The 22,914-nt window shown below is 47.1% G+C and overlaps 1 protein-coding gene across 1 annotated transcript; it reads right to left on the reverse strand.

Annotated features, from left to right (window-relative positions):
- Positions 1-355: 355 nt before the first annotated feature.
- LOC8031772 (protein Wnt-9a-like) lies at positions 356-6,227 on the reverse strand. The gene is made up of 4 exons (XM_042289151.1): positions 6,215-6,227; positions 5,515-5,820; positions 3,076-3,365; positions 356-868 (listed from the first exon to the last, which is right to left on the reverse strand). The coding sequence occupies exons 1-4, from the start codon at positions 6,225-6,227 to the stop codon at positions 356-358; spliced, it is 1,122 nt and encodes a 373-aa protein (XP_042145085.1).
- Between the last annotated feature and the right edge of the window lie 16,687 nt (positions 6,228-22,914).

A 22,914-nucleotide genomic window follows, 5' to 3' on the forward strand; every position in this document is an offset into this window, starting at 1 on the left:
CAATCTTTACCGAGAAACGCATGCGGGGAGCGCTACGTACTTATCATCTATCACGTGGTTTTCACACTTCTTTTCAGGTTTTCTTAATGAAACAAGTGTCAAAACCACATTATAAGAAATAAGACGCGCGTGAACAGTGATAAGGCGCACGCGTGGAATTTTTGTCGACTACTGTTCTGTCGACGGACACGAAAAAGCCCGACCAACGAGTCATATACAGCTTCACTGTAAAACTAAACAACAGGTGATAACAATAAAACGACAGTGATGGAATCTATTCTTAAACGCGGCGATGCCATGGCTCTCCTCCACGGGTCAGGAGCAGTTCAGGTACAATACGAACCGCGCACTTTCTTCAGTGGCACGAGTGCGAGTACTTGAGGACGGTGCACGTCTTGCACTCCAGCTGGCAGCACCAGACGACGCGACAGTGACACCTCTCTTGCACCGTCTCGGAGAAGCTCCGATGTCCACGTCCGCAGCACACCTGCTCGCAGTGAGCGTGGTCCCGGCAGCGTCTCTGACTCATCCCGCCGGTGAGGACGTTCCGTTCGCAGAAGGACGGTGATTCCTCGAGGTACACGAGCCTGTCCCTGCCGAGTCGCTGCAGCTCGGCCGTCACAGCCCGGAGCCATTTGGGCTTCTGAGTTGTCCTGGTCAAGAGAGTCTTTTTGAGCTTGCTGACAACCTCGGTGGAGGCGAAGTCTGGCTTGTTCTCCACCTGGGCCATGATGGCTTTGGAGTACTTCCGCTTCAGGGCTTTTGCCACATCCGGAAAGTGGGCCAACTCTTCCCAGCAGGTCTTCGCGGAGCAGGAGCCCGAGAGACCGTGGCACTTGCAGACTCGCCTGATGCCGTGCCTCAGCACCTGCGAAAGGTCAGCAAGGCCACGTCGACGTTACTGCGACATTTAAGTTTGGAGGAGATGTTACTGTGCCCCATTTCACTTCTGAGATGAACTGCTACCAATGCTATGAGGCATCCCAGCCAATTAAGTGCTGACAGCGGGTCACGTGACTTCACTTAAAACCAGGAGGTCCACACCATGCTCTCTCAGGATTAACTCCTTGGATTAACTCCGATGTCTCGCAGCATCTGTTGCGGTACATTGTAGGCTGAGACGGAGCACACAATTTGAATGGTTATATACCTGGTTCTAAATTTAGAACAGGGGATTTTCATTATAAAATACTTACGCTTCGACGTCGAATGCCAACATAGAAGCAGTTATATTTTTAACGAAAATAATTTGGGCGATACACAAAATCAGAGGGACTTTTCACGCGTTCACGTGCAATGTTGGGAAAGCATTCGCAACGTTGAACGTTGAAATTATCTTGCATCCTTAGAAATTGATATCACCTCACCGAAAAAAAAGCAGTCATGCTTCATTTTGTACAAAAAGAGTACGTTGTCCGAGTAGTTGATGTATTTTTATTATTATTTGAGAGAATGCAGAAGTATCTTTAAGTATCTTGGTTTACCTTCCTTCCAAAAGTTTTTCGTGAGTTCAGTAATTTTGCGCCACTTTTGAATGAATGATTTAAAAAAAAAACATTCAAGTCCTCCCGAGTTCTAAGAGATTGTCCTCGCTACGTTGTACCTCGTTTCTCTGCGGACAAGCTACTCCCGAAAATATTGAATTCACTTCCTGATAATATTGTTACGCTTACCTCAAAAAAGCAACTAAATCAATTGCTGATTGATGGGACTCTACCTTAACAACTCATTAATGTTTTCTTACCTTTATTTTGAGAACCTTGTCGGAACCTTTTCATTTTACCTATATATATATATCTATATATCTATAGTGTTTCCACCGGTCCACTGTGATTGAAATTTGAATATCTCTTTCCGTGCCATGCACAAAGTGACTGACTGCCCACCGCCTCCCACCCCCTGGACCACTATGATTGTTTATCTGTGTTAGTTTGTTAACTAAGTATGTATATATATAATGATTCGTTGCTTCTTCCCGGCCATGTCCCACGAGCCCTTTTGCGTTTCTCACGTTGTACCGCTCGTTATGCATACTCCAGTTAGAATATTCCTCAGTTGTGTGGAACGGAATCTCTAACACCAAATCACTGGAAATCGAATAAGTTCAGAAAATGTTTATTTCCATCTTTAAACATCGCTACATTATGAAGGATGTTCATTGTTCAGCTGATGGCGCAACATTAGAGCCTGTTGACTTGCTGAGCCTGCACCGGCATCGGCAGAAGGCGGACCTATTGTTTTTGTTTAAGACGTTGCATGGGTTGATTAATTCACCAAGCCTCTTGTCTGAAGTGTGCCTTAGGGTTCCACGTGTGCTTACTCGGAATCAATCATGTCATCCCTTTATATTTCCAAAAAAATTTAGTCTTTTAAGCTCAATTATGAGACTGACTGAGTTTTATAACTAGTACTTTGAGAAACTCGATATTTTTAACTCGTGCTACAATGCGTTTGTAATTTCTTGAAGACCTGTCCGGCGGGTGAATAATGATTGTGGTCCACTTTGAGGTTGATATCGGAGAGCACAGAAATTGTTGGGTCTGTTCGTGTGCTACTGCTTCGTATATTATTTCTCTTTTAGTGCCTCTGAAACTTGTTTTGCATCACTGCAATTTCTCATCATTGTACACAAGACCTAGAAATTGCATTTTGCTATCACTCAGCTCACTGTATGTCGTGTATGATTATATGCAGTTACTGTATAGTGCCTTGCTCTTCTGTATTTATGTGTTTTGTGTATTCATTTCCATCCAGTGGACCACCATGACCACAAGGTTGTTCCTGGGCACTATAATAAACATTGATTGATTGAATAATATTTTTATCATTATTGTTGTTGCTATTTCTTTTTAGTGTCCCACTGTTGTTGTTTCCCTTGTAGGGGCAACAAGGGCTCGCCAAGCTAAAAGAAAGTGTTTTTTTTGTTGTTTTTTTCTCGGTACCTTCCTATCGCTCATGATCGAAACAAACAACGTTTCAAAAACTAGTCTTACCTGGCCAGAGGACGACACGAACTCAGGACGTCAGTCATCGTAACGTCACACACGAAGACAACCAAGAAGAAGAAGGGTTTACCCTAATGCCGACCACGAGGTTATGGTTGTCGACGGGCCTCCTGAGCGTCCTGGGCCGGCGGCTCTTGTTCCTTGCCAGCAGCTTCCTCGAGAACTTGGCGGAGAAGCTGTAGTTGTCCCCGCAGCCTCCCCACTTCCAGTTCTGGTCGCTCTCCGTGGCCGACAACGTCCGACTGCCGGACTCGTTGCACGAGCAGCGACTGCTCAGCCGCCCCGAGCTGCAACCTCGGGCCACGCTGTGGGTCAGCCCCGCTGCTGCCAGGGCGTACACCAGGGCTGTCTCCCTGTACACTGACCGAAGAGATTCTCGTTTAGGGGCAGGGGGTTTCCCAACTTTTTGACTAAGGGGCCGGATTAGCGATCTCTCGCAGACTCGCGGCAGGAAAAGAAGAGTACATATAAACGAAGAAAAACGCAATAAATAAACCTAGATAAACATTTCAACACGAAAATTAATGTTGGAGTAGGTGTTAAAAAAAGATGAATCGATACGTATACTTAAATTTGGAATTTAATAGTTGGCTAATTATGACATTACACAACACATGTGGCCAAGAAAACGCACCAGGCATAAATGAAAGCGCGTGGGAATTTCGGCACATTCCTGCAGCGCAAAAAGACTGACAACGCTAATGCTGACAAAGGACACTGAGCGCAATGCACAGTCCCAAACGAATAAATCGCGAACGCCAGTAGGGACAGCCTCTCGCGCTCCTCGCGCCACTCAGCGGTTGTCATTGGAAGGAAGTTCTCGCGGGGCTTGTGGCATGCTTCGAGAGTAGCGACGGTGGTGTCAGGCGTGTCGGTTTCTTCCACTCGTGGAAGAAACCGCATTCATATCACTCGTGGATGGAACCGCATCCATCGTTTTTTTATTGTTTTAAATACACACACTTAAATACCACAGCCCAAGCACCAGTACTACGAAAACCCAGAGCAAAGAACAACCCGCGACGGCAGAGCGGCAACTGAGCACGCCCGCATTCCACCGCGCCGCGAGGCAAAACCTCTCAGATAACAAAGCTGTAGTACTGAGTGAGATGGCGTCATCGGAGAAGGCCAACGCTGGTCACAGATTGGACACGACAATTACGTCAACGTTCGGCTTAAAACTTGACTCAAAGCCGAGCGCTTAAGCAGCACTTATTTCCAATCTGTATCCATCGTTGGCTTTCTCTGATGACGACACCTATTTCAGCACTACGGCTTTGTAATCTAGGAGGTGTCGTTCGGCGCCTCCCCTTCTTTTGCTCCACGCCGGCTGGGAGCGTGACATTGGCGAAAACGAAAGGGCTTGTTTTGACGAGAACTCGGCAGTGTCTGTCAGTTTGTCAGCGCCAAGGAGAGAGGAAAAGTTCACGCGTTTTGACGTCAGCGTCACACGCGTCACCTTCTCCCCCTCCTTCTCCCTCTCTCCCCGGCGCTAACAAACGAAAGTTTGATGAAAACGTTCGTTTTCATCAAAACAAACGTTCTCACGCGAATCTATTAAAAAAAAGTTGACCTTGAGGGGCTTATAGGGGGAGAGCCGCCAACCCCCCCCCCCCCCCCCCCGCCCCCTTCTTCCTATGTCTGCCCCTGTGCCTGGTGGTTCTGCCAATACACGGCATCGTTTTTTGTTAGAACTTCACGGGCATAATTATGATGCAATTAAATGCAAAGGTGCAAGCGAGCTGGACAAGTGAAAGACGAATTTTCGTCTTTCACGGGCACTTTAAGTAATGACACAAATGATGCCAGTATATTTGAAAAAAGGTCAATATTGTCGTAATCGAAACTCGGTATAGGAAGCGTGATCGTCGTTGGTTCGCTTAATATCGTATTTATTTATTTATTATTTTATTAATTAGTAACCACCCGGTGCCCTTTTTTGCGAAAAATACAAACAGATACCGGTCTTCATACGCATAAAAATATTTTTTTTTCTTTACAAGCAAAGCTCACTGGTTTAAAAAAAAATCAAATTACGAAAGTGTATAGTTAAGGTATGCAGAATTTGCGAAAACGTCAAATTTTAATTGGCGCTGAGGTGAAAATATTTATTAATTTTAACCCTTTGTATCGTAACTTTTATATGGATTTTAGGTAACCAATAATAAAACGATGTTCGCCTATATGTGCGGTGCCCCTTAAAGTGCCAGCGGTTAGGGAAGCGACCTTCGGTGTGCAGAAGAAAATACCCCAGTGTATATAAACAATTGGGTGATTTCGCGACTAGACGCTCTTAATAAGTAGTAAAAACGGAGCAATTCGTCACACTTGCTTACACTCGGACGAACCGTCTTTACTTAGTGCGCCTCCTATTAGATCATTTTTAAATCCAGGGGTAACCAGTACTTATTACATCGTCTGCTTTCAAAGTTACCGTGAATTATATGTAAAAAAAAGAAGAAACACGGACGCCATAACAAATGCTTTTGAACGGGATATGACGCCCCACCTTTTTTGAGAAGATGCCGGCGTTTGTCTTGAAGCAGGTCGCACTGCCAGGGCTCCCACTGGAACAGGGACTGGCAGCTGTCCACGGTCAGCCTGGTACCGTGCACAATGGCCTGCACCAGTCCTGGATCCACAGAACAAAACCGGCGTAGCCTGGCCTCCTTGCGGTGCTGCTGGCAGAACTTCTTCACGGACTGGTTCTGGTCGGAGTCCAAGACCAGAGGCTTGGACCGGGACAGGACTCTGAAGGACACAAGGGGATGATGTACAGGGGGAACACGGGTGATGCTCCTGGACTTGGGACGTACTAGAAAGAAATTCTGCAACCTTCTTTCGTTTTTCCAACAGTCTTGCAGACGAGCCACGCGCACGGTAAGCCGGATGCCATTTCGGCGTGGTATGCAGAGGCTTCGACTGCGAATTGGCTGGCTTTGCAACGACCGCGTCATCGACGTCACACTACTTATCATACATCCTACAAAAGACAGTCTGCAAGCACGAGTCACTGCAATATCGGTGGTTCGAATGCCGCGTGCCAAGTTTCTCCTTGAACTCATTGCCATGTGGCATTCGAAGCACGGACCTCGCGGCGACTCGCGTTTGAATCTGTATGCATGGCTGTCTTTTGTATGGTGTGTAAGCAGTGTGCCCCCGGCTTAAAACACAGTGTCATTTAGAACCGTTCATTGTGAGATGCATACTTCTTTTGCCCATGTTTGACGCCTCCGTAACTTTGACAGTGAATGCTCCCAAAGCTTCCCTGGGTTGCTAATTTTTTGGTCATTGCGTCCAGTGCCCAGCGTGTGACCGGGAAAAAACACGAAGCCAAGGGCTCGATTACACAATGATTGGCTGAACAATGACTCCAAACACTCGTGTCTAATCTCCGCTGAGACGGCGTGACAAACAAGTGTTCTGTGCGCAAACTCAAGTGCAGAGAGCGAAATCAGGCGACCAAGGGCAGTATAGTGATTTACCCGACAACCATGTCGCTTCCACCGTCTTGTCAACTGGTGATCAATGTATTACTTAATGGCGTACATTTTTTTTTTTCGTTCTCAACGGTCCGTTACAGATTTAACGCTGAGATGACGGTGGTAAGGTTGCGTTTTTTGCTCGCTCAAATTTGGTGCATCAAACTGACAAGAGGTTTTCGACTTGCATGGAAATATACGAGTCTATAAGGCTTGCCCATGACATTTCATGCGTGTTGGCAAAGGCCGCTTGGTCATTCGCGGGGTAGAGGTGCTCAGGGCGTTTCAACAAACCTAATAAAAAAAAAATAACTGGTTAGTTGTTTTATTTATCTTTATAGAGACAAAACGTTTATTTTCAAATAATTTGAAAATAAATGCTTTGTCTCTATTAGAAATAGCGACCTAAAAGAAACAATGTCATTTTTCTTTTTCAAGCGGGTTTTTCAATTTTGTTTACAAAACCAAGGTCAGTTCAAAGAGTTCACTGCATAATCGCGGATATTATCAGTTTTAAGTTGTCGATATAAACCAATTCATGGGGTAATTTAGATTTTTTTTTTTAAAGAGAATTGTTAGAAAAATTTGGAGAGGCACACTTCCACAGCTCGGTATACATTGCCAACTTGGCATTGAGCGGAGGGGTTCATTTCTACCGTCCCCAACTCGAAATCCACTTATTTGATGTATCATTAGCTACGATGTGTATAAACTGGCATGATTGAGTGAGTGGTAGTTATTTCTAAAAATGTTTTGTTTGTATGAATATTTGTGCAAGCAAGACTGTTCACGCAAGGCAAGCAAGGCTGTTCGTACATGTCCCACAACAGTGCAGGGAAAACTGTAGTCTTCATCGCGCATTCTTGTTGTGCATAGACTAGCTCTACCAAATGCCAAATAGTTCATAGCCAGACTTACTTTCACGAAGAACCACATGAAGGCCTCTGGGTGTCCAACGCTAAGACATATCCCTGAGCTGTTAAGTACTTGTCACTGAAGATGCAAGCCCTTCAGCGACACGTCGGCGGACACTCAGGGACATCCAGGAGATTTTACTAAAGTTCTTTCTGCCATCCTTGACTACCTTTGCCCATCTTGCACTGAACCTTCAGCACGAATTCCTCCGGATGTCCTCTGCGTCCAGTCGGGACATCAAAGACTCCCACGCGACCAGGCGTCTCCCAGGACGGACCTGCCACCAGCTGACTCACCCGAAGCTGGCCAGCGCCACGTTGCACTCCAGGCAGATGCAGACGGAGAGGACAAGGCAGCGTGGCAGCGTCGTCCGCATGTCGCAGCGCCAGACTCTGCCGTCGACGGGGCGCGTCCATCCACGATGCACTCGGGACGGCAACAGACTACAGGACTCCCGACCTCGGTGACTTGCATCTCCCGACACCACATCACAGTCGCCGGCGACGCGGCGACATTTGATCGGCGGCTTGTTTTTTGAGCGGCCTGGCGCCGGACACGCGCCCGCCGCACTCCGCAAGTGTGCACACGCGTCTCTACCCTGGCTGGGCTGAAGTTGACTTTGCGCGTCCGTCCTTTCCTCTCGCGGTGCGGCAGCGCGCGGCGCGTTCAGTCTCGCGCTCTCTCTCTCTCTTTGTTGCAGAAAAAAAGGGGCATCGGGAACCGTTACCTGAGCGCGCGACCGACCGGCGCCGTGGAGTCGCGGACGGTTCGGTTTACTCCGCCGACGTCAGACGAAATGCTGTCCTACCTGTCGTGTGGCGACGGCTGGACGCGAGCTCAATTCTGACTTCTGGGTGCATCGAGGGCATTCGAATGTGTGTTTCAGGGGAGGAGCTCTTCGCCGACTCCCCGCTCTTGTCCCGGCGAGCGTGTAGAACGAGGGTTACGCAGGTGTGACGTCCAGGAATGAAAAACATTGAGCTATTTGCGCCGCATGTCAAAATTATCTGCAGATATGCACCTCAAGTGTGTTGGAAAAACGTTTGCTTGATACATAGGCGAAAATGCATGATACATTTTTCTTTTACATAAAGATTGCTTCTGACGTGGACAACCGCTCACACACAAGCCGCTCACATATAATTGCGCGAGAGCCGCGAGGCCCGTGGCGTTCACTCATCTTCGCCTTTATCAGGAGCTAGCACACCGCGCATACACATATAGTATGTGAGGTTACAAATGACTTTCGCTCAAAAAGCAACGGATTACGTTGCTCGTTACGTTATAAATTGCTTCCACGTTACTTTTCCCGTACACCTATCAAGGAAACAATAGAAGCACTTGTTTTATGTTTTCAATCATGTTCTGCAACACTACTTTCCATTTCTCGTACGCCCGCATCTTCCACCATGACAACGCACCGGCTCACACCTCCGCCCTCGCCACGGCCAAATTGGTCGAATTGGGCTACGAACTGCTGCCCAATCCACCGTATTCTCCAGATTTGGCCTCGTGCGACTTCTTTTTGTTTCCAAACTTGAAAAAGTTACTCGCCGGGAAGAAATTTGAGTCGAATGAGGAGGTCATCGCCGCCACGGAAGAATACTTTGCAGACCTCGAGAAAACCTATTTTTCAGATGGGTTAAAAAAGTTGGAGCATGCTGGGTCAAGTGTATCGAACTAAAAGGAGACTATATTGAAAAAAAAATCGCCGCTTTTCCAAAACTTTTTGTTTTTCTTTTGTAGGCTAAGTACTTATCGGACCACCCTCGTACGTGCACTCCGTTCACCTCTAGGTTGACAGGGCAGCGAAAGCTGCGACTACACCCGCCATCCCGCTGGCTTATACGGCCACCGGAAATGAAACCCTGGAATTCTGCGGACAAAGGCATCGGTGCGCATGCTCAGTTGCAGCGTCTACGTCCGACAGGAGATCAAGAAGACAACGCCAACTCGGCGTTGCCTTCTTGATTTTTGTGTTTCGCATATGTGTATTATATCATGTGCCTTGCGCGTTTTTCTTAGTGGTTCTCCTTACCGGTTATCAAAAAATCGTGTTTTTTTTTCGGTTGTCCTCCTCTTCACGATGTTTTCTATTTTGTTGAGCTTGCTATCTTTACGCCGCTCATTGCCTGCTCATATTGCTCCTGTTTCTGTATTAAGTTCTTATTTTTATAAAGTAACGAGTAATTAAAGTAATTCGTTTAAAATATTGTATAACGAAATTACATTGCAAATTACTTGAAAAAGTAACGAATTACAAGGGATCCGTTACTTGTAACGGTTTACTTCCCAAGTTTGCTCACGCAATGAAAAATAATTCCTGCAGACACCTATCAAAAATAAAAAAAAACTTAAAAAAAACTTGGAAAATACGCGGAACGATTAACAACGCCAGTTATACACATACAGTATACAAGTGACATATGTAGTTGTTTCCAATTTTACGTTATCGCCATGTATCTCTTTCTTCAATAAATACGCGAGTGAAAAAATGTGCATTTGTTTTCTCACTCGACTATTATATAATTGATAAACTTGCCAAGTCAGCGACCTTTTTTGCACACACCACTGTTTAAAATTTTCGTTGCTGCCACAAGAAGACATGCTTTTGTTATGATGTGGTAGTAGCAGTTGTAAGACACATTTATTGTGCAAAAAAAAAACTGGAAAAGAGGGCAGGGGAGCACGTCGATGGCTATGAGGCCTGTACGACCTGGCGCACGACATTCGCACTGAACACACATAGGGAAACTCGGATGTGCACCTCCAAACCCGACTCAAAAACGCGAAGCCTGTTTCGAAAAACGAAGAAGCGTTTACGTTAAACACGCCGACTTGGCGGCGCAAGACGCCGCCCAATTAAAAGGGCACAGGTGTACGCATGCATCCATCCATCCACCGAGCCTTCGAGCTATAATCCCTGTATCGATTCATTCGCTGGTTCCAGGTAACTCGGAGGGACGCCGCGGAAACTTGGACCGGCCTAAAAGAGACGCCCTTGCTCGAACGGCGCTCGTGGTGTGCACGCGTGCCGCCAGTAGCGACAGTGCCACGTCGGGCGTATCTGGAGCGTCAGGTTTCGGACGCGGCCCGAACGAAACAATAACTGAGGTCGCGCTGCTGTCGAGCGCTGTTGCTGTGCGGTAACCTGAGCCCGAACTCGAGCGAAAGACGCACAAGAGGATCGGAATCGAGCCGCCTTTCCTTACGCGTGCGTACAAGGCCTATTAATATCCACGATGCGCTTGTGTCCTCACTTTTCTGCTTTTTTTAGCGTGGGTTTGGGGTTACTGTAACCTGGTGTACGCGGCCGGTTTTCTTTTTGCTTTCTTAAAATGTTTATTGAGGTGAACTCGATTTTGCGGGGGTTTTGGTGGCTTCACGCTTATATATATACATATTTATATATATACAACAACAACATAAGGAAACGATTAAACACGCGAAAAGATATGGGTGCCTACAACGTTGGTCGGGCGGGACGGTACGCCCTCCAAAAATGGAGACCCCGGAAAGCCAGGCCAGCACAGGATGTTTGAGCATGCACAGATGTTTACTAGAAAATGGTTCGTTATGTGTCCGAGAAGAAAAAAAATATCATCAGTCATTGCACTCTGTGGAGGTGGATGACCAGCGAAGCTTTTTAGCACGGGACACAGACCTGACACGGAATTTCGAACAGAGTTACGGACAGATTTATTGTCCTGATCGGTGGTCACCGTGACGACACACACATTTATTGATTTCTTGATCCGTGGTCATTATTTCGCGAGGACGACTATCGCCGCCCCGAGGAGCCGGAGAAAACTACACACGCGCGACGCTACCGCCACTCCGGGAGAGCGGAAGGAAAGCAAACTAGGCACGCAAGCGCACCGAATAAGAACAAAGAGAGGGCGGTGCGAGCGTATACAGACATGGCCGACGGAGGTCGCACTGTACCAAATCTTTGAGAAATTACCCAAGCATCAATGAGAATGCAGGGAATGGTGTTCCACGTGCCGCACGCGCCGGCGTCTGCAGTAGAAATTGTTCTAAAGCAAAAGCCTAAAACAACGGGCATCTTGCACGCGCGTTCGTCACCGCCTTATTTTGGTTATTTACGTCAACTCTTTTATACGGGGAAGGCGTGCGCGTGCGGCGCGTGCGGTGGTGCGGGCGTAGAGTTTTTGTTGACGTACATGAAAAATCCACAGAACCCTACACCATAAACAGCTTCGCTGTGAAAAAACAAAAACAAAAAAATCTTTAGGGCGTCAGAAACCAATGAAGCGTGCCGAAGGGTATAAATTTGAATGTGCACCTTCAACAGCTGAATTAGGGTCATTTAGTCTATACAGGCCGCCTTTACATTGTAAGGTGCGAGGAGCAAGGGGAAGCGTCGACCGTCTACAACCGTCTCCAAGCTTTGCTGAACTTCTGTACCCACTATATACTTTTAGAAACTTTGTAAAGCTCGCGCGCGCGCGCGCGTGAACAACTAATATTTGGCATCCTCCATTTCATTGAGGACGCCTGAGTTGCTTCCTTTGTGAAACCTAGGCTCTGTAGTGTATACTTGCGTTGGTGTCACCCCGTGTGAATGAAAAGTGGACGTAAACTGCCGTGGCGACACTTCAGGCGCTGTGGTCCGAGTGTCAACGCGAAGGGTAGGATATGTCGGACGAAATGGCGCGAGCCTATGCAGTATTGCATAGACTTCGCGTCTTTATGGAGCTGACGCAAGGGGCATGAGCATTTATGCGTTTCATAGAAGGGCCTTGGAAGTGTTTGCTCGCCCGCGCTCTTTCCTTCTGGAGAACAGTCTACCACAATCACTCAAAAATGCGTCGTTTCAGAAATAGGGATTTGTGAACACTCACCTGATCAGTAACGAGTATAATATTGCTAATTTTGTTTTTTCAATGATATTTTCGTGTTTGAAAGCACTTTAAAAAAAGAAAACACTTGCCGATAAATTTTATGGAATTCACTTTAGCTTTTTGAGTCTTACCGCTATCCTAAAACAGGCTAATTACACTGATTATTTTCAATTAAGACACTTATTGTTAGCGTGTGAGGAGTCTCAGGACGATAATACATTTTGTCCGGATTTTTATATAGTCGATTGTGTTTTGTACTGTCTGTGTCCCAAAACTCTTTTTTTTTTTTATATATATATATATAAAAAGGACGCTCCGCCCCGGCGCTGAAACGAGGGTCTGATATCCTTCGTCAGTAGGGGATCTTCAGTGTCAACTGTAGGTGAGCGACCATGGCCCGCTAGAAGGGGGGGGGGGGGGGGGGGGGGAATAGGTTTTCTACAAAATCAGATAAAAAGAAAACACTACTTATGTTCGTGTTTTGCTTCCGTTTGTCTGAACATAGACAGACTGCATGCTGCCGCGGTCCGGAAGTCAAGAAAGTGAATGCGTGAGTCGACGGCCTGCTGGTGTACGAACACTCAGAAGCTCGACAATAGACCCCTGACGACAGGCTGCCCTCTGTTGGCAGCTCTTGAATCCCTGCACAATGGCAGACTAAAACCTCAGCGTCACGGCACACTGGAAGAAACACACTCATAGAAAAAGGTGACGATCACAATGACGTTGCACTTTTGATGCTGTTTGATTGGCTCGTCGACTCCTAGCGTTGACCGTGCTCCGATGTTTGCTATCTTATGGAATGACTCGCACGTTCGTCGATGTCAGTGACTCCGCCATTGTGCAGTGGTTCCGATCTTCTAATAATCGACACGTGACTTTCGAAAGGAGTGCAAACATGCAGAAAGAAACTTGGGCTGCAAATGCTACAAATAATTTATCTATCGGCGGGAATTCGTGTGCTTGATGCACGTAAATGATCCATGACATCAACTCGAATGTTCTTCTCCAGCGTTAACTTTCCAGTTTGTATATATTTCTGAAGACGCTCTTTTCGCGGAACCATCGTTGACAGTCAGGAACAATACCCTAATAAAGATTTTTTTTTCAGCGTTACCACGCGTTAAGTATTCTTGAGACTATCAGCTCGTGCCTGTAAGCGCCCTTCAAAATTCCAGAAGCGGCACAATTGTATACGCCTCATTAGAATCTGTGTGCATCGTTACGAAAGCTTTCATTTACTTCCCTTATAAGGCGTGTCACTGTTTGTAAGATGCAATACCTGTTAAGCGCGTTTAGACACACCATAAACTGCAGGAAGTACGAACTCGGCAGCAGGACCACCAGAAAGGCGACTCTTGTGACGTCAGTGTGGGGAAGGACTTCTTCCCGGCGCCATTTTCAGCGCAAGTGCGTTTAGTGCGTCGTACTAGAGCCACGAAATGAGCTTTGCTTCACGAGCAACGCCACTTGGGCCATCTTGGCGCCTGAATTCAGTCTTGCTCGCCAGTTGTCCGATGTTTTTATCTGAAATCGGAGTAAATGCTTTTCCGTGACAATAGTCCCCCCCAAAAAAATGTGAAAACAATACATGGCTGAGCAAGACGATGTCGCCTGATGTTCCTGACCCCGTATCTGAGGCTTGGGATGTCGCACCCTTGATTTGTAACGATCACCAATGGCGCCGCGCTCTGACTGCACCGAGCACCAAAATGGCGGTGCCCAGAAGAACACGGGGGAGCGGAGTGCTGCTACTCTAAGCACACACATGTATACGTACATACATATATATATATATATATATATATATATATATATATATATATATATATATATATATATATGCTTGACTTGGTTGCACCGACAAACATTAAAAGGTAACGAACAAACGAAGAACGATGGTGCAAGCTAGATGACGGAGGTTAAACATGGTGAATTTGACCAGAAAAAATGTATCCCAACTTTTCACTTCTTTTCGTCCCTAAATGAGCTAATCACCACGGAGAATACTGTGAGTGTAGCTACACGGGCTGCATGTGCTGGCGTCTGTAGCAGTAACTATTCTAATGGAAAAACCGAAAACAAGGACACTTTGCCATGTTCGTTCGTCTTATTTCATAATATACGTCGGACATGTTTTACAGATTAGGCGAGCATCTGCGGCGCATGTAACTACCTATCGAGTGTTCTTCTTGGTGTCTGAGTAATTTGGCAAAAAGTCTATTGAACTGTCTAGAAAATACGTGTGGCTTTTTGAGAGGCAACGAGCGGTAAAAGTTTCTTGGCCGCTCTCTCCTCCGGTGCCCTCACTCACCGCGACGGTTGCGGCCTAGTGGCGCCATCTCGTAAGACCGACCCACACCAAGCCGCGGAATTCAAGGCCTCCGACCGAGCGTGCCGGCGCCCAGAATCTCGGAGGCCATGCCGAATCTCTCTCGCCTTCGGCGGGTTAAATTTTCATTCCAAAATATAGAGTTTTGATTAATTGAGTTCACCATTTCCTACACTGCATTTGTACGGCAAAACTACAATTCCGTAGTGCAAATACACCGGTGCTGTCGGTCGAACCCCACGATCAAAACAGTTGGTAACGATATTTTGTTTTTCTCATCCAGACCAGTTTTCCGCAATTTTAAATGTTAAAGTTGCTTCAGAAATAACGTAAGTTTTGTGAAAAAAAAACACGAAAATACCGAGTGTTGTTAAGGCCGAATGTATTTAATATATATAACAAAATATATTTCTCTCGTCCAGCGCCTGCATAGACAGAACCAGTCACGGTTTTGGCAGAGTGGTTTCGCGAAAGTGGAGTTGTGTATTTCTTACATTGTGCTTGCGTTGTGCTTACGTTGTATACTACCGTCTCTATTAAACAGTTATATGCTTGTGCATTTTGATTCATTCACCTGCAACTACAGTGAACTCCGTACAATGTATGAAACCGAGAGAGTATGATTTTTACGAATTTTTTTATCTAATCGTGTGCACCCTGAAGTTTTATGTTCACACTGTTTTTTCTTGTTGTTGTTTTCACCCAGTGTATTTTTGTTTTCTCTCGTGAGTGTGCTTTAGAAATATATTGTTAAAATTAGTTTTCTTTTCCTTTTTTTGCGAATATTTTAGCATGATGCTGCTTAGCTGCCAATATTAAGACTATGTAGACTCGTCAAGCTGCAATGGTTCAGCTATTTTTCCGCAACTCCTTCATCTGTAGTTGTACATAGAGACTGATTAACATAACAATGACAAACTTATTTGATTTGGTTGTAAAATCCTTTCATGCCACTCCTGCTGCCCTGCTCCCCCGCAGCGTGGCTCTTCATGCGGCAAAGCATCCTTCCACTGGGCATTTCCTCGAACCTTCTGTGTACGACGGACTGCAAGCGTTGTTATCTGCGCAGTGTATAGCGTGACGCACAATGCCGTCACCTTTAACGAGGCTCCCTTTAGTGAGCATTCGGTTTACGTGTGCGATGAGTGGTTCGAATAGAACGACACTGTGTCATTCATAACCTTCACCGTGCAAGGGAAAGTCACGGCAACCGGTTTTCCTGATAGTATCGAGCTAAGGATGACACAGCGCTTTTCGATTCGAACCCACTATCCGCACACTCCTAGTATTTATAAAACTCGCCTTTTTACTTTATTGTAAAAAAGGAATAATAATAGAAACACGAACTTCGATTTAAGCAAACTCTCCAAGCCTCGTAGATTATTTCTTTTTCCGCAATGAGGAACCCCCTTTTCCCCTCCGCACACCCACACACACACAAAATCAGAACAAGGATTGTATACATTTAATAAACTATTGTAAAGCACTACCTTGGAATATAATTACAATACATAGTTGTATATCTTAATTTGTAGATTTAGTCATTCCTGGGGGCTCATGACAGTTGTATACGAATGTGAACGATTGAGGGCGCGTAAGGCATGAACGTGAAATCCGTGTGTATGATATGTTTATGTTTATGTTTAGTCCGTGTACCTTATTCGAATTGAGGTGCGCTCAATACATTATGTTGGTTCGAAGGATATGCGTGCTTGTTCCTCTGAATCTGCATCCCGTGTTCATCATTTTCAAGGCCTCCCGACCCGGGATGAAGATGCTCCGGCACCTCGTCGGCCACAACACATGGACCAGCTCTCTTCGCGAAAGTGGAGTTGTGTCTTTCAACGGCGAAACCCATACGTGCTATTACTACAGGTGCACTTCCCCGCAGCACGGGTGTTATTGCGGCAAAGCACGCTTTTCGGGGGCGTATCTTCTGGGCACGCCGAACTGAAGAACTCTACGTACTGTCTCCCGTTAGACATAATACAATTAACAAATACCTCTATAGTAGAATTTGCACATTTGTGTCCTTTATTTTGTAAAAAAAAAAGTGAAAGTCGTTTACCACTCCCTGTAACGCCGAATTGGAGCGCAGCTCTTGAGGAGGAGGAGGGGAGGGTACTGAGGGCCACGTGTTCTCGGAAGGGGGGGGTCACGTGACCCCCCCCGAGGGCACGTGACCTTGGTGGGGTCACGTGGGGGCAAACACGTGCCCCCTCAGAGGTCACGTGACCTCGGGGTGTCACGTGACTCCCCAGGTCACGTGACCCCCCGGGTCACGTGACCAAAATTTTTCCGCTAGATTTAGCGGGGAAATTTTTTCCGCTAGATTTAGCGGGGAAAGATTTCCGCTAGATTTAGCGGGGAAATTTTAGAGCGCAGCTCTTAGGGGCCCGTTCCCGGCTTAAGCGGCGTCGGCGTCGCCGTCGGCGTCGGCGTAACCAAGGTCATCCCAAGGTCAAGTGACCCCCAAGGTCACGTGACACCTCCCAAGGTCATCTCAAGGTCACGTGACCCCACGTGACCCCCTGAAGGTCACGTGACCCCTAAGGTCACGTGACCCCTTCCAGGTCAAGGTCACGTGACCCCAAGATGACCCCACGTGACCCTTTGAAGGTCACGTGACCCCCAAGTCACGTGACCCCCGAGGTCACGTGGTCTCCTCCCCAAGGTCATCTCAAGGTCACGTGACCCCAAGGTGACCCCCGCGTGACCCCCCAGGTCACGTGACCCCTCTGAGGTCACGTGACCCCCAAGGTCACGTGGGGGTCACCTTGGGGGTCACGTGACCTTGAGGTGACCCCCAGGTCACGCCTCCCCGAGGTCACGTGACCCCCTCCCCGAAGTCACGTGACACCCCCCCCCCCCCCCCCCCCCGAGGTCACGTGACCCCCCCCCCGGAGCATATTAAAGAATGAGGGGAGGAGGAGGAGAAGGGGGAGGGGTCTACCCTCCCCTCAGTACCCTTCACTCCTGCTCCTCAAGAGCTGCACTCCAATTCGGCGTTACAGGGATTTGTAAACGGCTTTCACTTTTTTCCGCTAGATTTAGCGGGGAAATTTTTTCCGCTAGATTTAGCGGGGAAAATTTTCCGCTAGATTTAGCGGGGAAATTTTTTCCGCTAGATTTAGCGGGGAGATTTTTTCCGCTAGATTTAGCGGGGAAAGTTTTCCGCTAGATTTAGCGGGGAAATTTTTTCCGCTAGATTTAGCGGGGAAATTTTTCCGCTACATTTAGCGGGGAAATTTTTTCCGCTAGATTTAGCGGGGAAAGCCGCTAGATTTAGCGGGGAAATTTTTTCCGCTAGATTTGACGGGGAAATTTTTCCGCTAGATTTAGCGGGGAAATTTTTTCCGCTAGATTTAGCGGGGAAATTTTTCCGCTAGATTTAGCGGGGAAATTTTTTCCGCTAGATTTAGCGGGGAAATTTTTTCCGCTAGATTTAGCGGGGAAATTTTTCCGCTAGATTTAGCGGGGAAATTTTTTCCGCTAGATTTAGCGGGGAAATTTTCCGCTAGATTTAGCGGGGAAATTTACCCATAATGCACCGCGCGGTTACGCCGACGGCGACGCCAACGGCGACGGCGACGCCGACGCCGCTCAAGCCGGAAACGGGCGCCTAAGAGCTGCGCTCTAAAAATAATAATATTAGCGGCCCGAATTTCATTAATGGTTTTTTGCTTTGTCATAAGCCTGCTGCTAAAGACTGGTGTGGTGCCCCGATAGACCATAACGGCACCGTCTGCTCGGACGCGCCTCCCAAAACACCGACGCCAATAAGCCGCGGCGTGTCAGCACCCCATCGCTCGAAACACCCAAGACACCCTGAAGCTCCAAAAACTACGAACTTATGAAACTCCAAGCGAAATAAAGTTCGTTCTCGTTTCTATCACTTAATTTGGACGGCTAATTTGAGTCCTCAAATACTCAACGATTTTGCTTCTTCCCAAAGTGTGCACGTCGTTCTGTAATTGGAATGTTTGAATAGTGTTTTACTTTTCTGTGAAAACTGCCTCGTCATCCTTCATTACGGGAATCCCGTCCCCGAAAGTATTTAATTAACGGCTCTGAACCATCAAATCATTACAGCATCTGATCAAGTACTAAACGTGGACTAGCCCCATAATCATCAGTGGAGTTCATATTACAGCCGCTTTATATTGTTTCTAGCCATGGCTCAGCCTACCCGAGTTGTGGCTGACTATGTTTTCAGGGGCAGAATGAAACATCTGCTAGTGGCCGAGGTAAAAAGGCCATATCTGCCAAGTAATCGAAGTGCCAGCCGAACTAGTTCAGCTCTAGAACGACGTGAAATCAGGTAATGGCTTTCTGCCAGTAAGAAATGTTTTCTTTGCAAATATTTCATGTCTAAAGGTAGGGCAGCACTTTTGCTTTTATCTTTATTTAGGTACCTTAAAGGTTCGAAGGCATTACATAGAGGAGTGGGACAAACAAAATAGTATGGAATCAGAAATATAAAACAGCATAAGCCAGGCACTATAACTTAATGAAGAATACGTAAGGGTCGGCTGCGTCGTCAGCAAACCGCTATGGAGCTGAACTTTTTGCTGAAAGATTGCCGCAACCATAGAAAATACAAAGGCGGAAAGGTTCGCGTTCGCCTTTAGCATAACCTTCGCAATCAATCCGTACGTCACGAGTAGCGTCGGGCAAAGGCACGAGAAGTCCCACATAGAGCGACTGTATATAGCAGCGTAGCTGCCAGAGTAGCGACGCGAAGCAAACTTGTCTAGATGCACGACGTCAGAAGCGCCGTTAGTGATCTCCGTTTTGGGCCTGGGAGGTTGCCATAGTAGCCGTACAGCTAGCGACGCCGGGCGGCAACTTTTTTAGCCTAGTTGATAGCTCCATTCGTTCATTGAAAAGTGGTAAAAGAAGCTTGGCATGGCGCTACAGCACGGGCCTCTGGAGGAATGGTGCCTGTTTCTTCTGGAAAGGGAGACGATTTGCAGCCCGGGGACTGTCGGGTGATGAGAGCTGCTGGCTATCGTATGTGCACGACAAGGCGAGTGGTTTTCCGCGCCTGACGGGATGGCGGCCGCTTCGTGGGACGTACGTACCGTCCTTGTACTTTTGGACTTCTCGCCGATGGAACAAAATACGGTTACACCGGTCACGACAAGGCGATTGCCTCGGCACATGACTGTTGCTCGACTGCCCCATAGTCAGCGAATATGTGCTTAGCATCATACTTCTTCAAGACCCAGTCATCTATTCAAGATGAGACTGTCTCACTGACTGGCGAGGAGCGACGACGACGACGGTCTCACCTTCGTTTGGGCGAAGAACAACCGACGGAGTTCAACCAAGAAGGACAGAAAGGTGGTCTCCACAGTATCGTTAACGCCATTAAAAGAGACGGACGCTGTATATGTGGTGTTCTTGCCGACAGGCCAAGTGGTCGTCCGGAAGTTTACCGGCATTCAAAAAGCCAATATATTTATCTGGTGTAGCACATATATCCGTGTTAAAAAGGCCATGAAATTATTTTTTAACTTCTTCCTTAGCTGTAATCCTCAACTCAAATGCGACCTGTGATATCACGCGGTCGTGACATGCTAGGGCACCGGTGCTATGATCCCAAGCTTCCATCGTGGCTTTTAAGCACACCATAGAACTTGGCATTCGCAAGTGATGATAAGTTCTGTCAGTCCACTCATTGGCCACAAATGCGAATTAAAATATTCGTCAACGAACTGATTGTTGACGAGCGCATACGTCCGAGTGACGCAGTTCTCGTGTCCAATACGTGAGTTGGGGTCGGCTGGCATAATTTTGGCCTTTGTAGGCATTGCAAAGAGGTTATATAGAACCATACACACGTGATAACATCATAGCACCTTGACATTAAAAGAACAAAACGGACCCAGCTGAAGAAAATAAATATTACACTCGTAAAAAAAAATATGTCTGTAACTTGTTAATATCAAAGCGAACACATCTTTAAGCATCTAAGTTTAATAGTATGTGCTGATGCATTGTTATATAGCAGGACATTTCATATACGTCACTTGAGCAAACGCCAGCTTGTCACTTGAAGAAAAAAAAAACGAGATTAAATGCAAGCTATTGCAAGGAAAGCACGTTATATCAAAATCTTCAGAACTGCCAATCTATAAAATCGTCGATGAGTACAAAAGGCTAAAGATTGCAGGAGCTTCCTCGCTAAATGTTGCTGTGATTATGCGGTTACCTCGGGCTGAAACAACTTCCTCAAGGCCCGACATACGACGCATAGATTTCAAATCGATTCTCAGACACTCCAACGTTGAAACAAAGCTAAGAGTATGCGAAAATTGCATGCTAAAAGTTTAATCGATCCTCGAACACCGAGCACCGCTACGGCGATACGACTGATGCTGTCGCACAGGTGCTAATATCCAGAGCGATCTTGCACAGAAAGGGAATAAAGTATCATACTTTCAGATCTTCGCGTTATGCCTACGTCAGAGAGCACGAAGAAACCTGAAATTGTCGGTAAGCAGCCGCACATCACGACTGTAACGCCTAGAAAAGATAAGGAGCAAACGAGAGGAGAGAAAAACAAATCTAACCCTGTCAAGTGGTGGAATCGACGTTTTGATTATTCAGGCCTGCCAGTAACATCGCCCCACCCACCCACTCACTCACCCATCCACACACGCACGCACGCACACGCACACGCACACGCACGCACGCACACACACACACACATATACACACACACACACTCACTCACGCGCGCGCGCGCGAGACTTGTGGACGTGTGGAGCGTCGGAAGGAACGATGTCCACCATCCCGAATGACTTCGTATGTGAGGTCACTCAGGCGGCGAAGAACCTTGGGCCGAAATACTTTCGGAAAAGTTTTTCACTGAGCACTCGACGTCGGATATGGGTCCAAACCCACACTTCATCGAAACGGGCAGGGGTGGGGATTGAACCCAGGATAGAGTGTACTACCGAGGATCCTGGGGGGCTATGTTGCACGTTTTGGACTTCCAGGAGACTAGAAAGAAGGAAATGAAGTCAACAAAGCTCTTTGGATGTTGACTGGTGGAGTCGCTGATGACGCGTTGCGTGGTGCTGCTAAGATACGTTCATTCACACCTACGTCGCTTCCTTCTCCCTAGTCTCCTGGGAGTCCAAAACGTGCAACATAGCCGCCCTGGGTTCTGCAACGCAAGCTTTCGCTCCACATGCTCCGAGCTGGTGTGCGCTAGACCACTCGGCCAGCGATCCCCCCGAAAAAAAAAAAAAAAAAAAAAAGTCATTTGCTGGCTGGTATGAGGTTATGCAAAAACTGGCACGATCAATTACAGCTCGTGCTGGGTGACCATTCCTCGAACTGGCGCTCGTGCTTCGCCATGACGTCAACAACTCGCGGCACCGGCGGCACCGCGGTAATGGCCGCCGAGGCAGCGGTCACGCAGCCGCCGGCGCCCAACCTCAAGCCGGCCATCAAGGCCAAGCCCGCGACAGTGGCCTTATCACCCGTGCTGGAGTCGGCCGCTAAGCTCCTGCCTCGCTTGCGGAGTGTCACAGGAGCTGCTGCTCCACCTTCCTCAATCGTCTGTCTCAAAGACACCATCGTCCAGTTCATCTTGCTCGAGGCTGAAGACCTGGACACTCCAGACACCAGGCCAAGCTGCGATCCGTACGTCGTCTTCAAGATCGGCGATGAGAGCTACCAAAGCCAGGCAAGTGACCGCGAGTCTTGATTCTTGCCGTTGATTTTGGTCTGTTGGCCTGGTGGCCTAATAACTGCCGCTAGCGTAATTGCTTTTGTGCTGGCGATTTTACACCACCGACCACCTATTACTTGAAGCGAGCAAGTAGAGAGTGTTATTTCCCATCCCTCTGAAATTATACCGCGTGGTAGACCTGCATATAGTATATTAACCACACCGGTCATAGCCTTCACTGACATGAGTTCATAGTGATGAATGCTGATGCTCAACTTCCTGTATTCTGTGACTGCACATAGACGTGACTGTGTGTGCTTCACAAGGAACAGAACAGGATGCGATGGCAACTGGTAGCCTCAATATCTTCACGTGTGTCAAGACGTCCTTCGCTGAATTAAGCACTTCGAACGAGCTTTAAAATATCAATACACATAAAAACGCTCTTTGACCGCTTTTTTGTCTAATGAAAAGACAAGCAGAACGATTACCTGTATGCATACAGTCAAATAATTCAACATTTTCGAACAACATATAAGGGGCAATAACACGCACACCAGTCACACCTAAGGAGCCAGCCGAATTTCAACACTTTCTTGATACCTCCAATTGCACTTTCTTTATAAGG

This window comes from Ixodes scapularis, unplaced genomic scaffold (genome assembly GCF_016920785.2).
Source record: "Ixodes scapularis isolate PalLabHiFi unplaced genomic scaffold, ASM1692078v2 PGA_scaffold11__112_contigs__length_91849675, whole genome shotgun sequence".
In the NCBI taxonomy this organism is placed as follows: Eukaryota; Metazoa; Arthropoda; class Arachnida; order Ixodida; family Ixodidae; genus Ixodes; species Ixodes scapularis.

Bases quoted from the DNA above. Each gene is read 5' to 3' on its own strand.
- LOC8031772 (XM_042289151.1), bottom strand. The intron at 3,366-5,514 runs GTGGGGCGTCAT...CTCTTCGGTCAG, and splicing joins CCGGCATCTTCTCAAAAAAG to TGTACAGGGAGACAGCCCTG. The intron at 869-3,075 runs GTAAACCCTTCT...GACCTTTCGCAG, and splicing joins ACCTCGTGGTCGGCATTAGG to GTGCTGAGGCACGGCATCAG.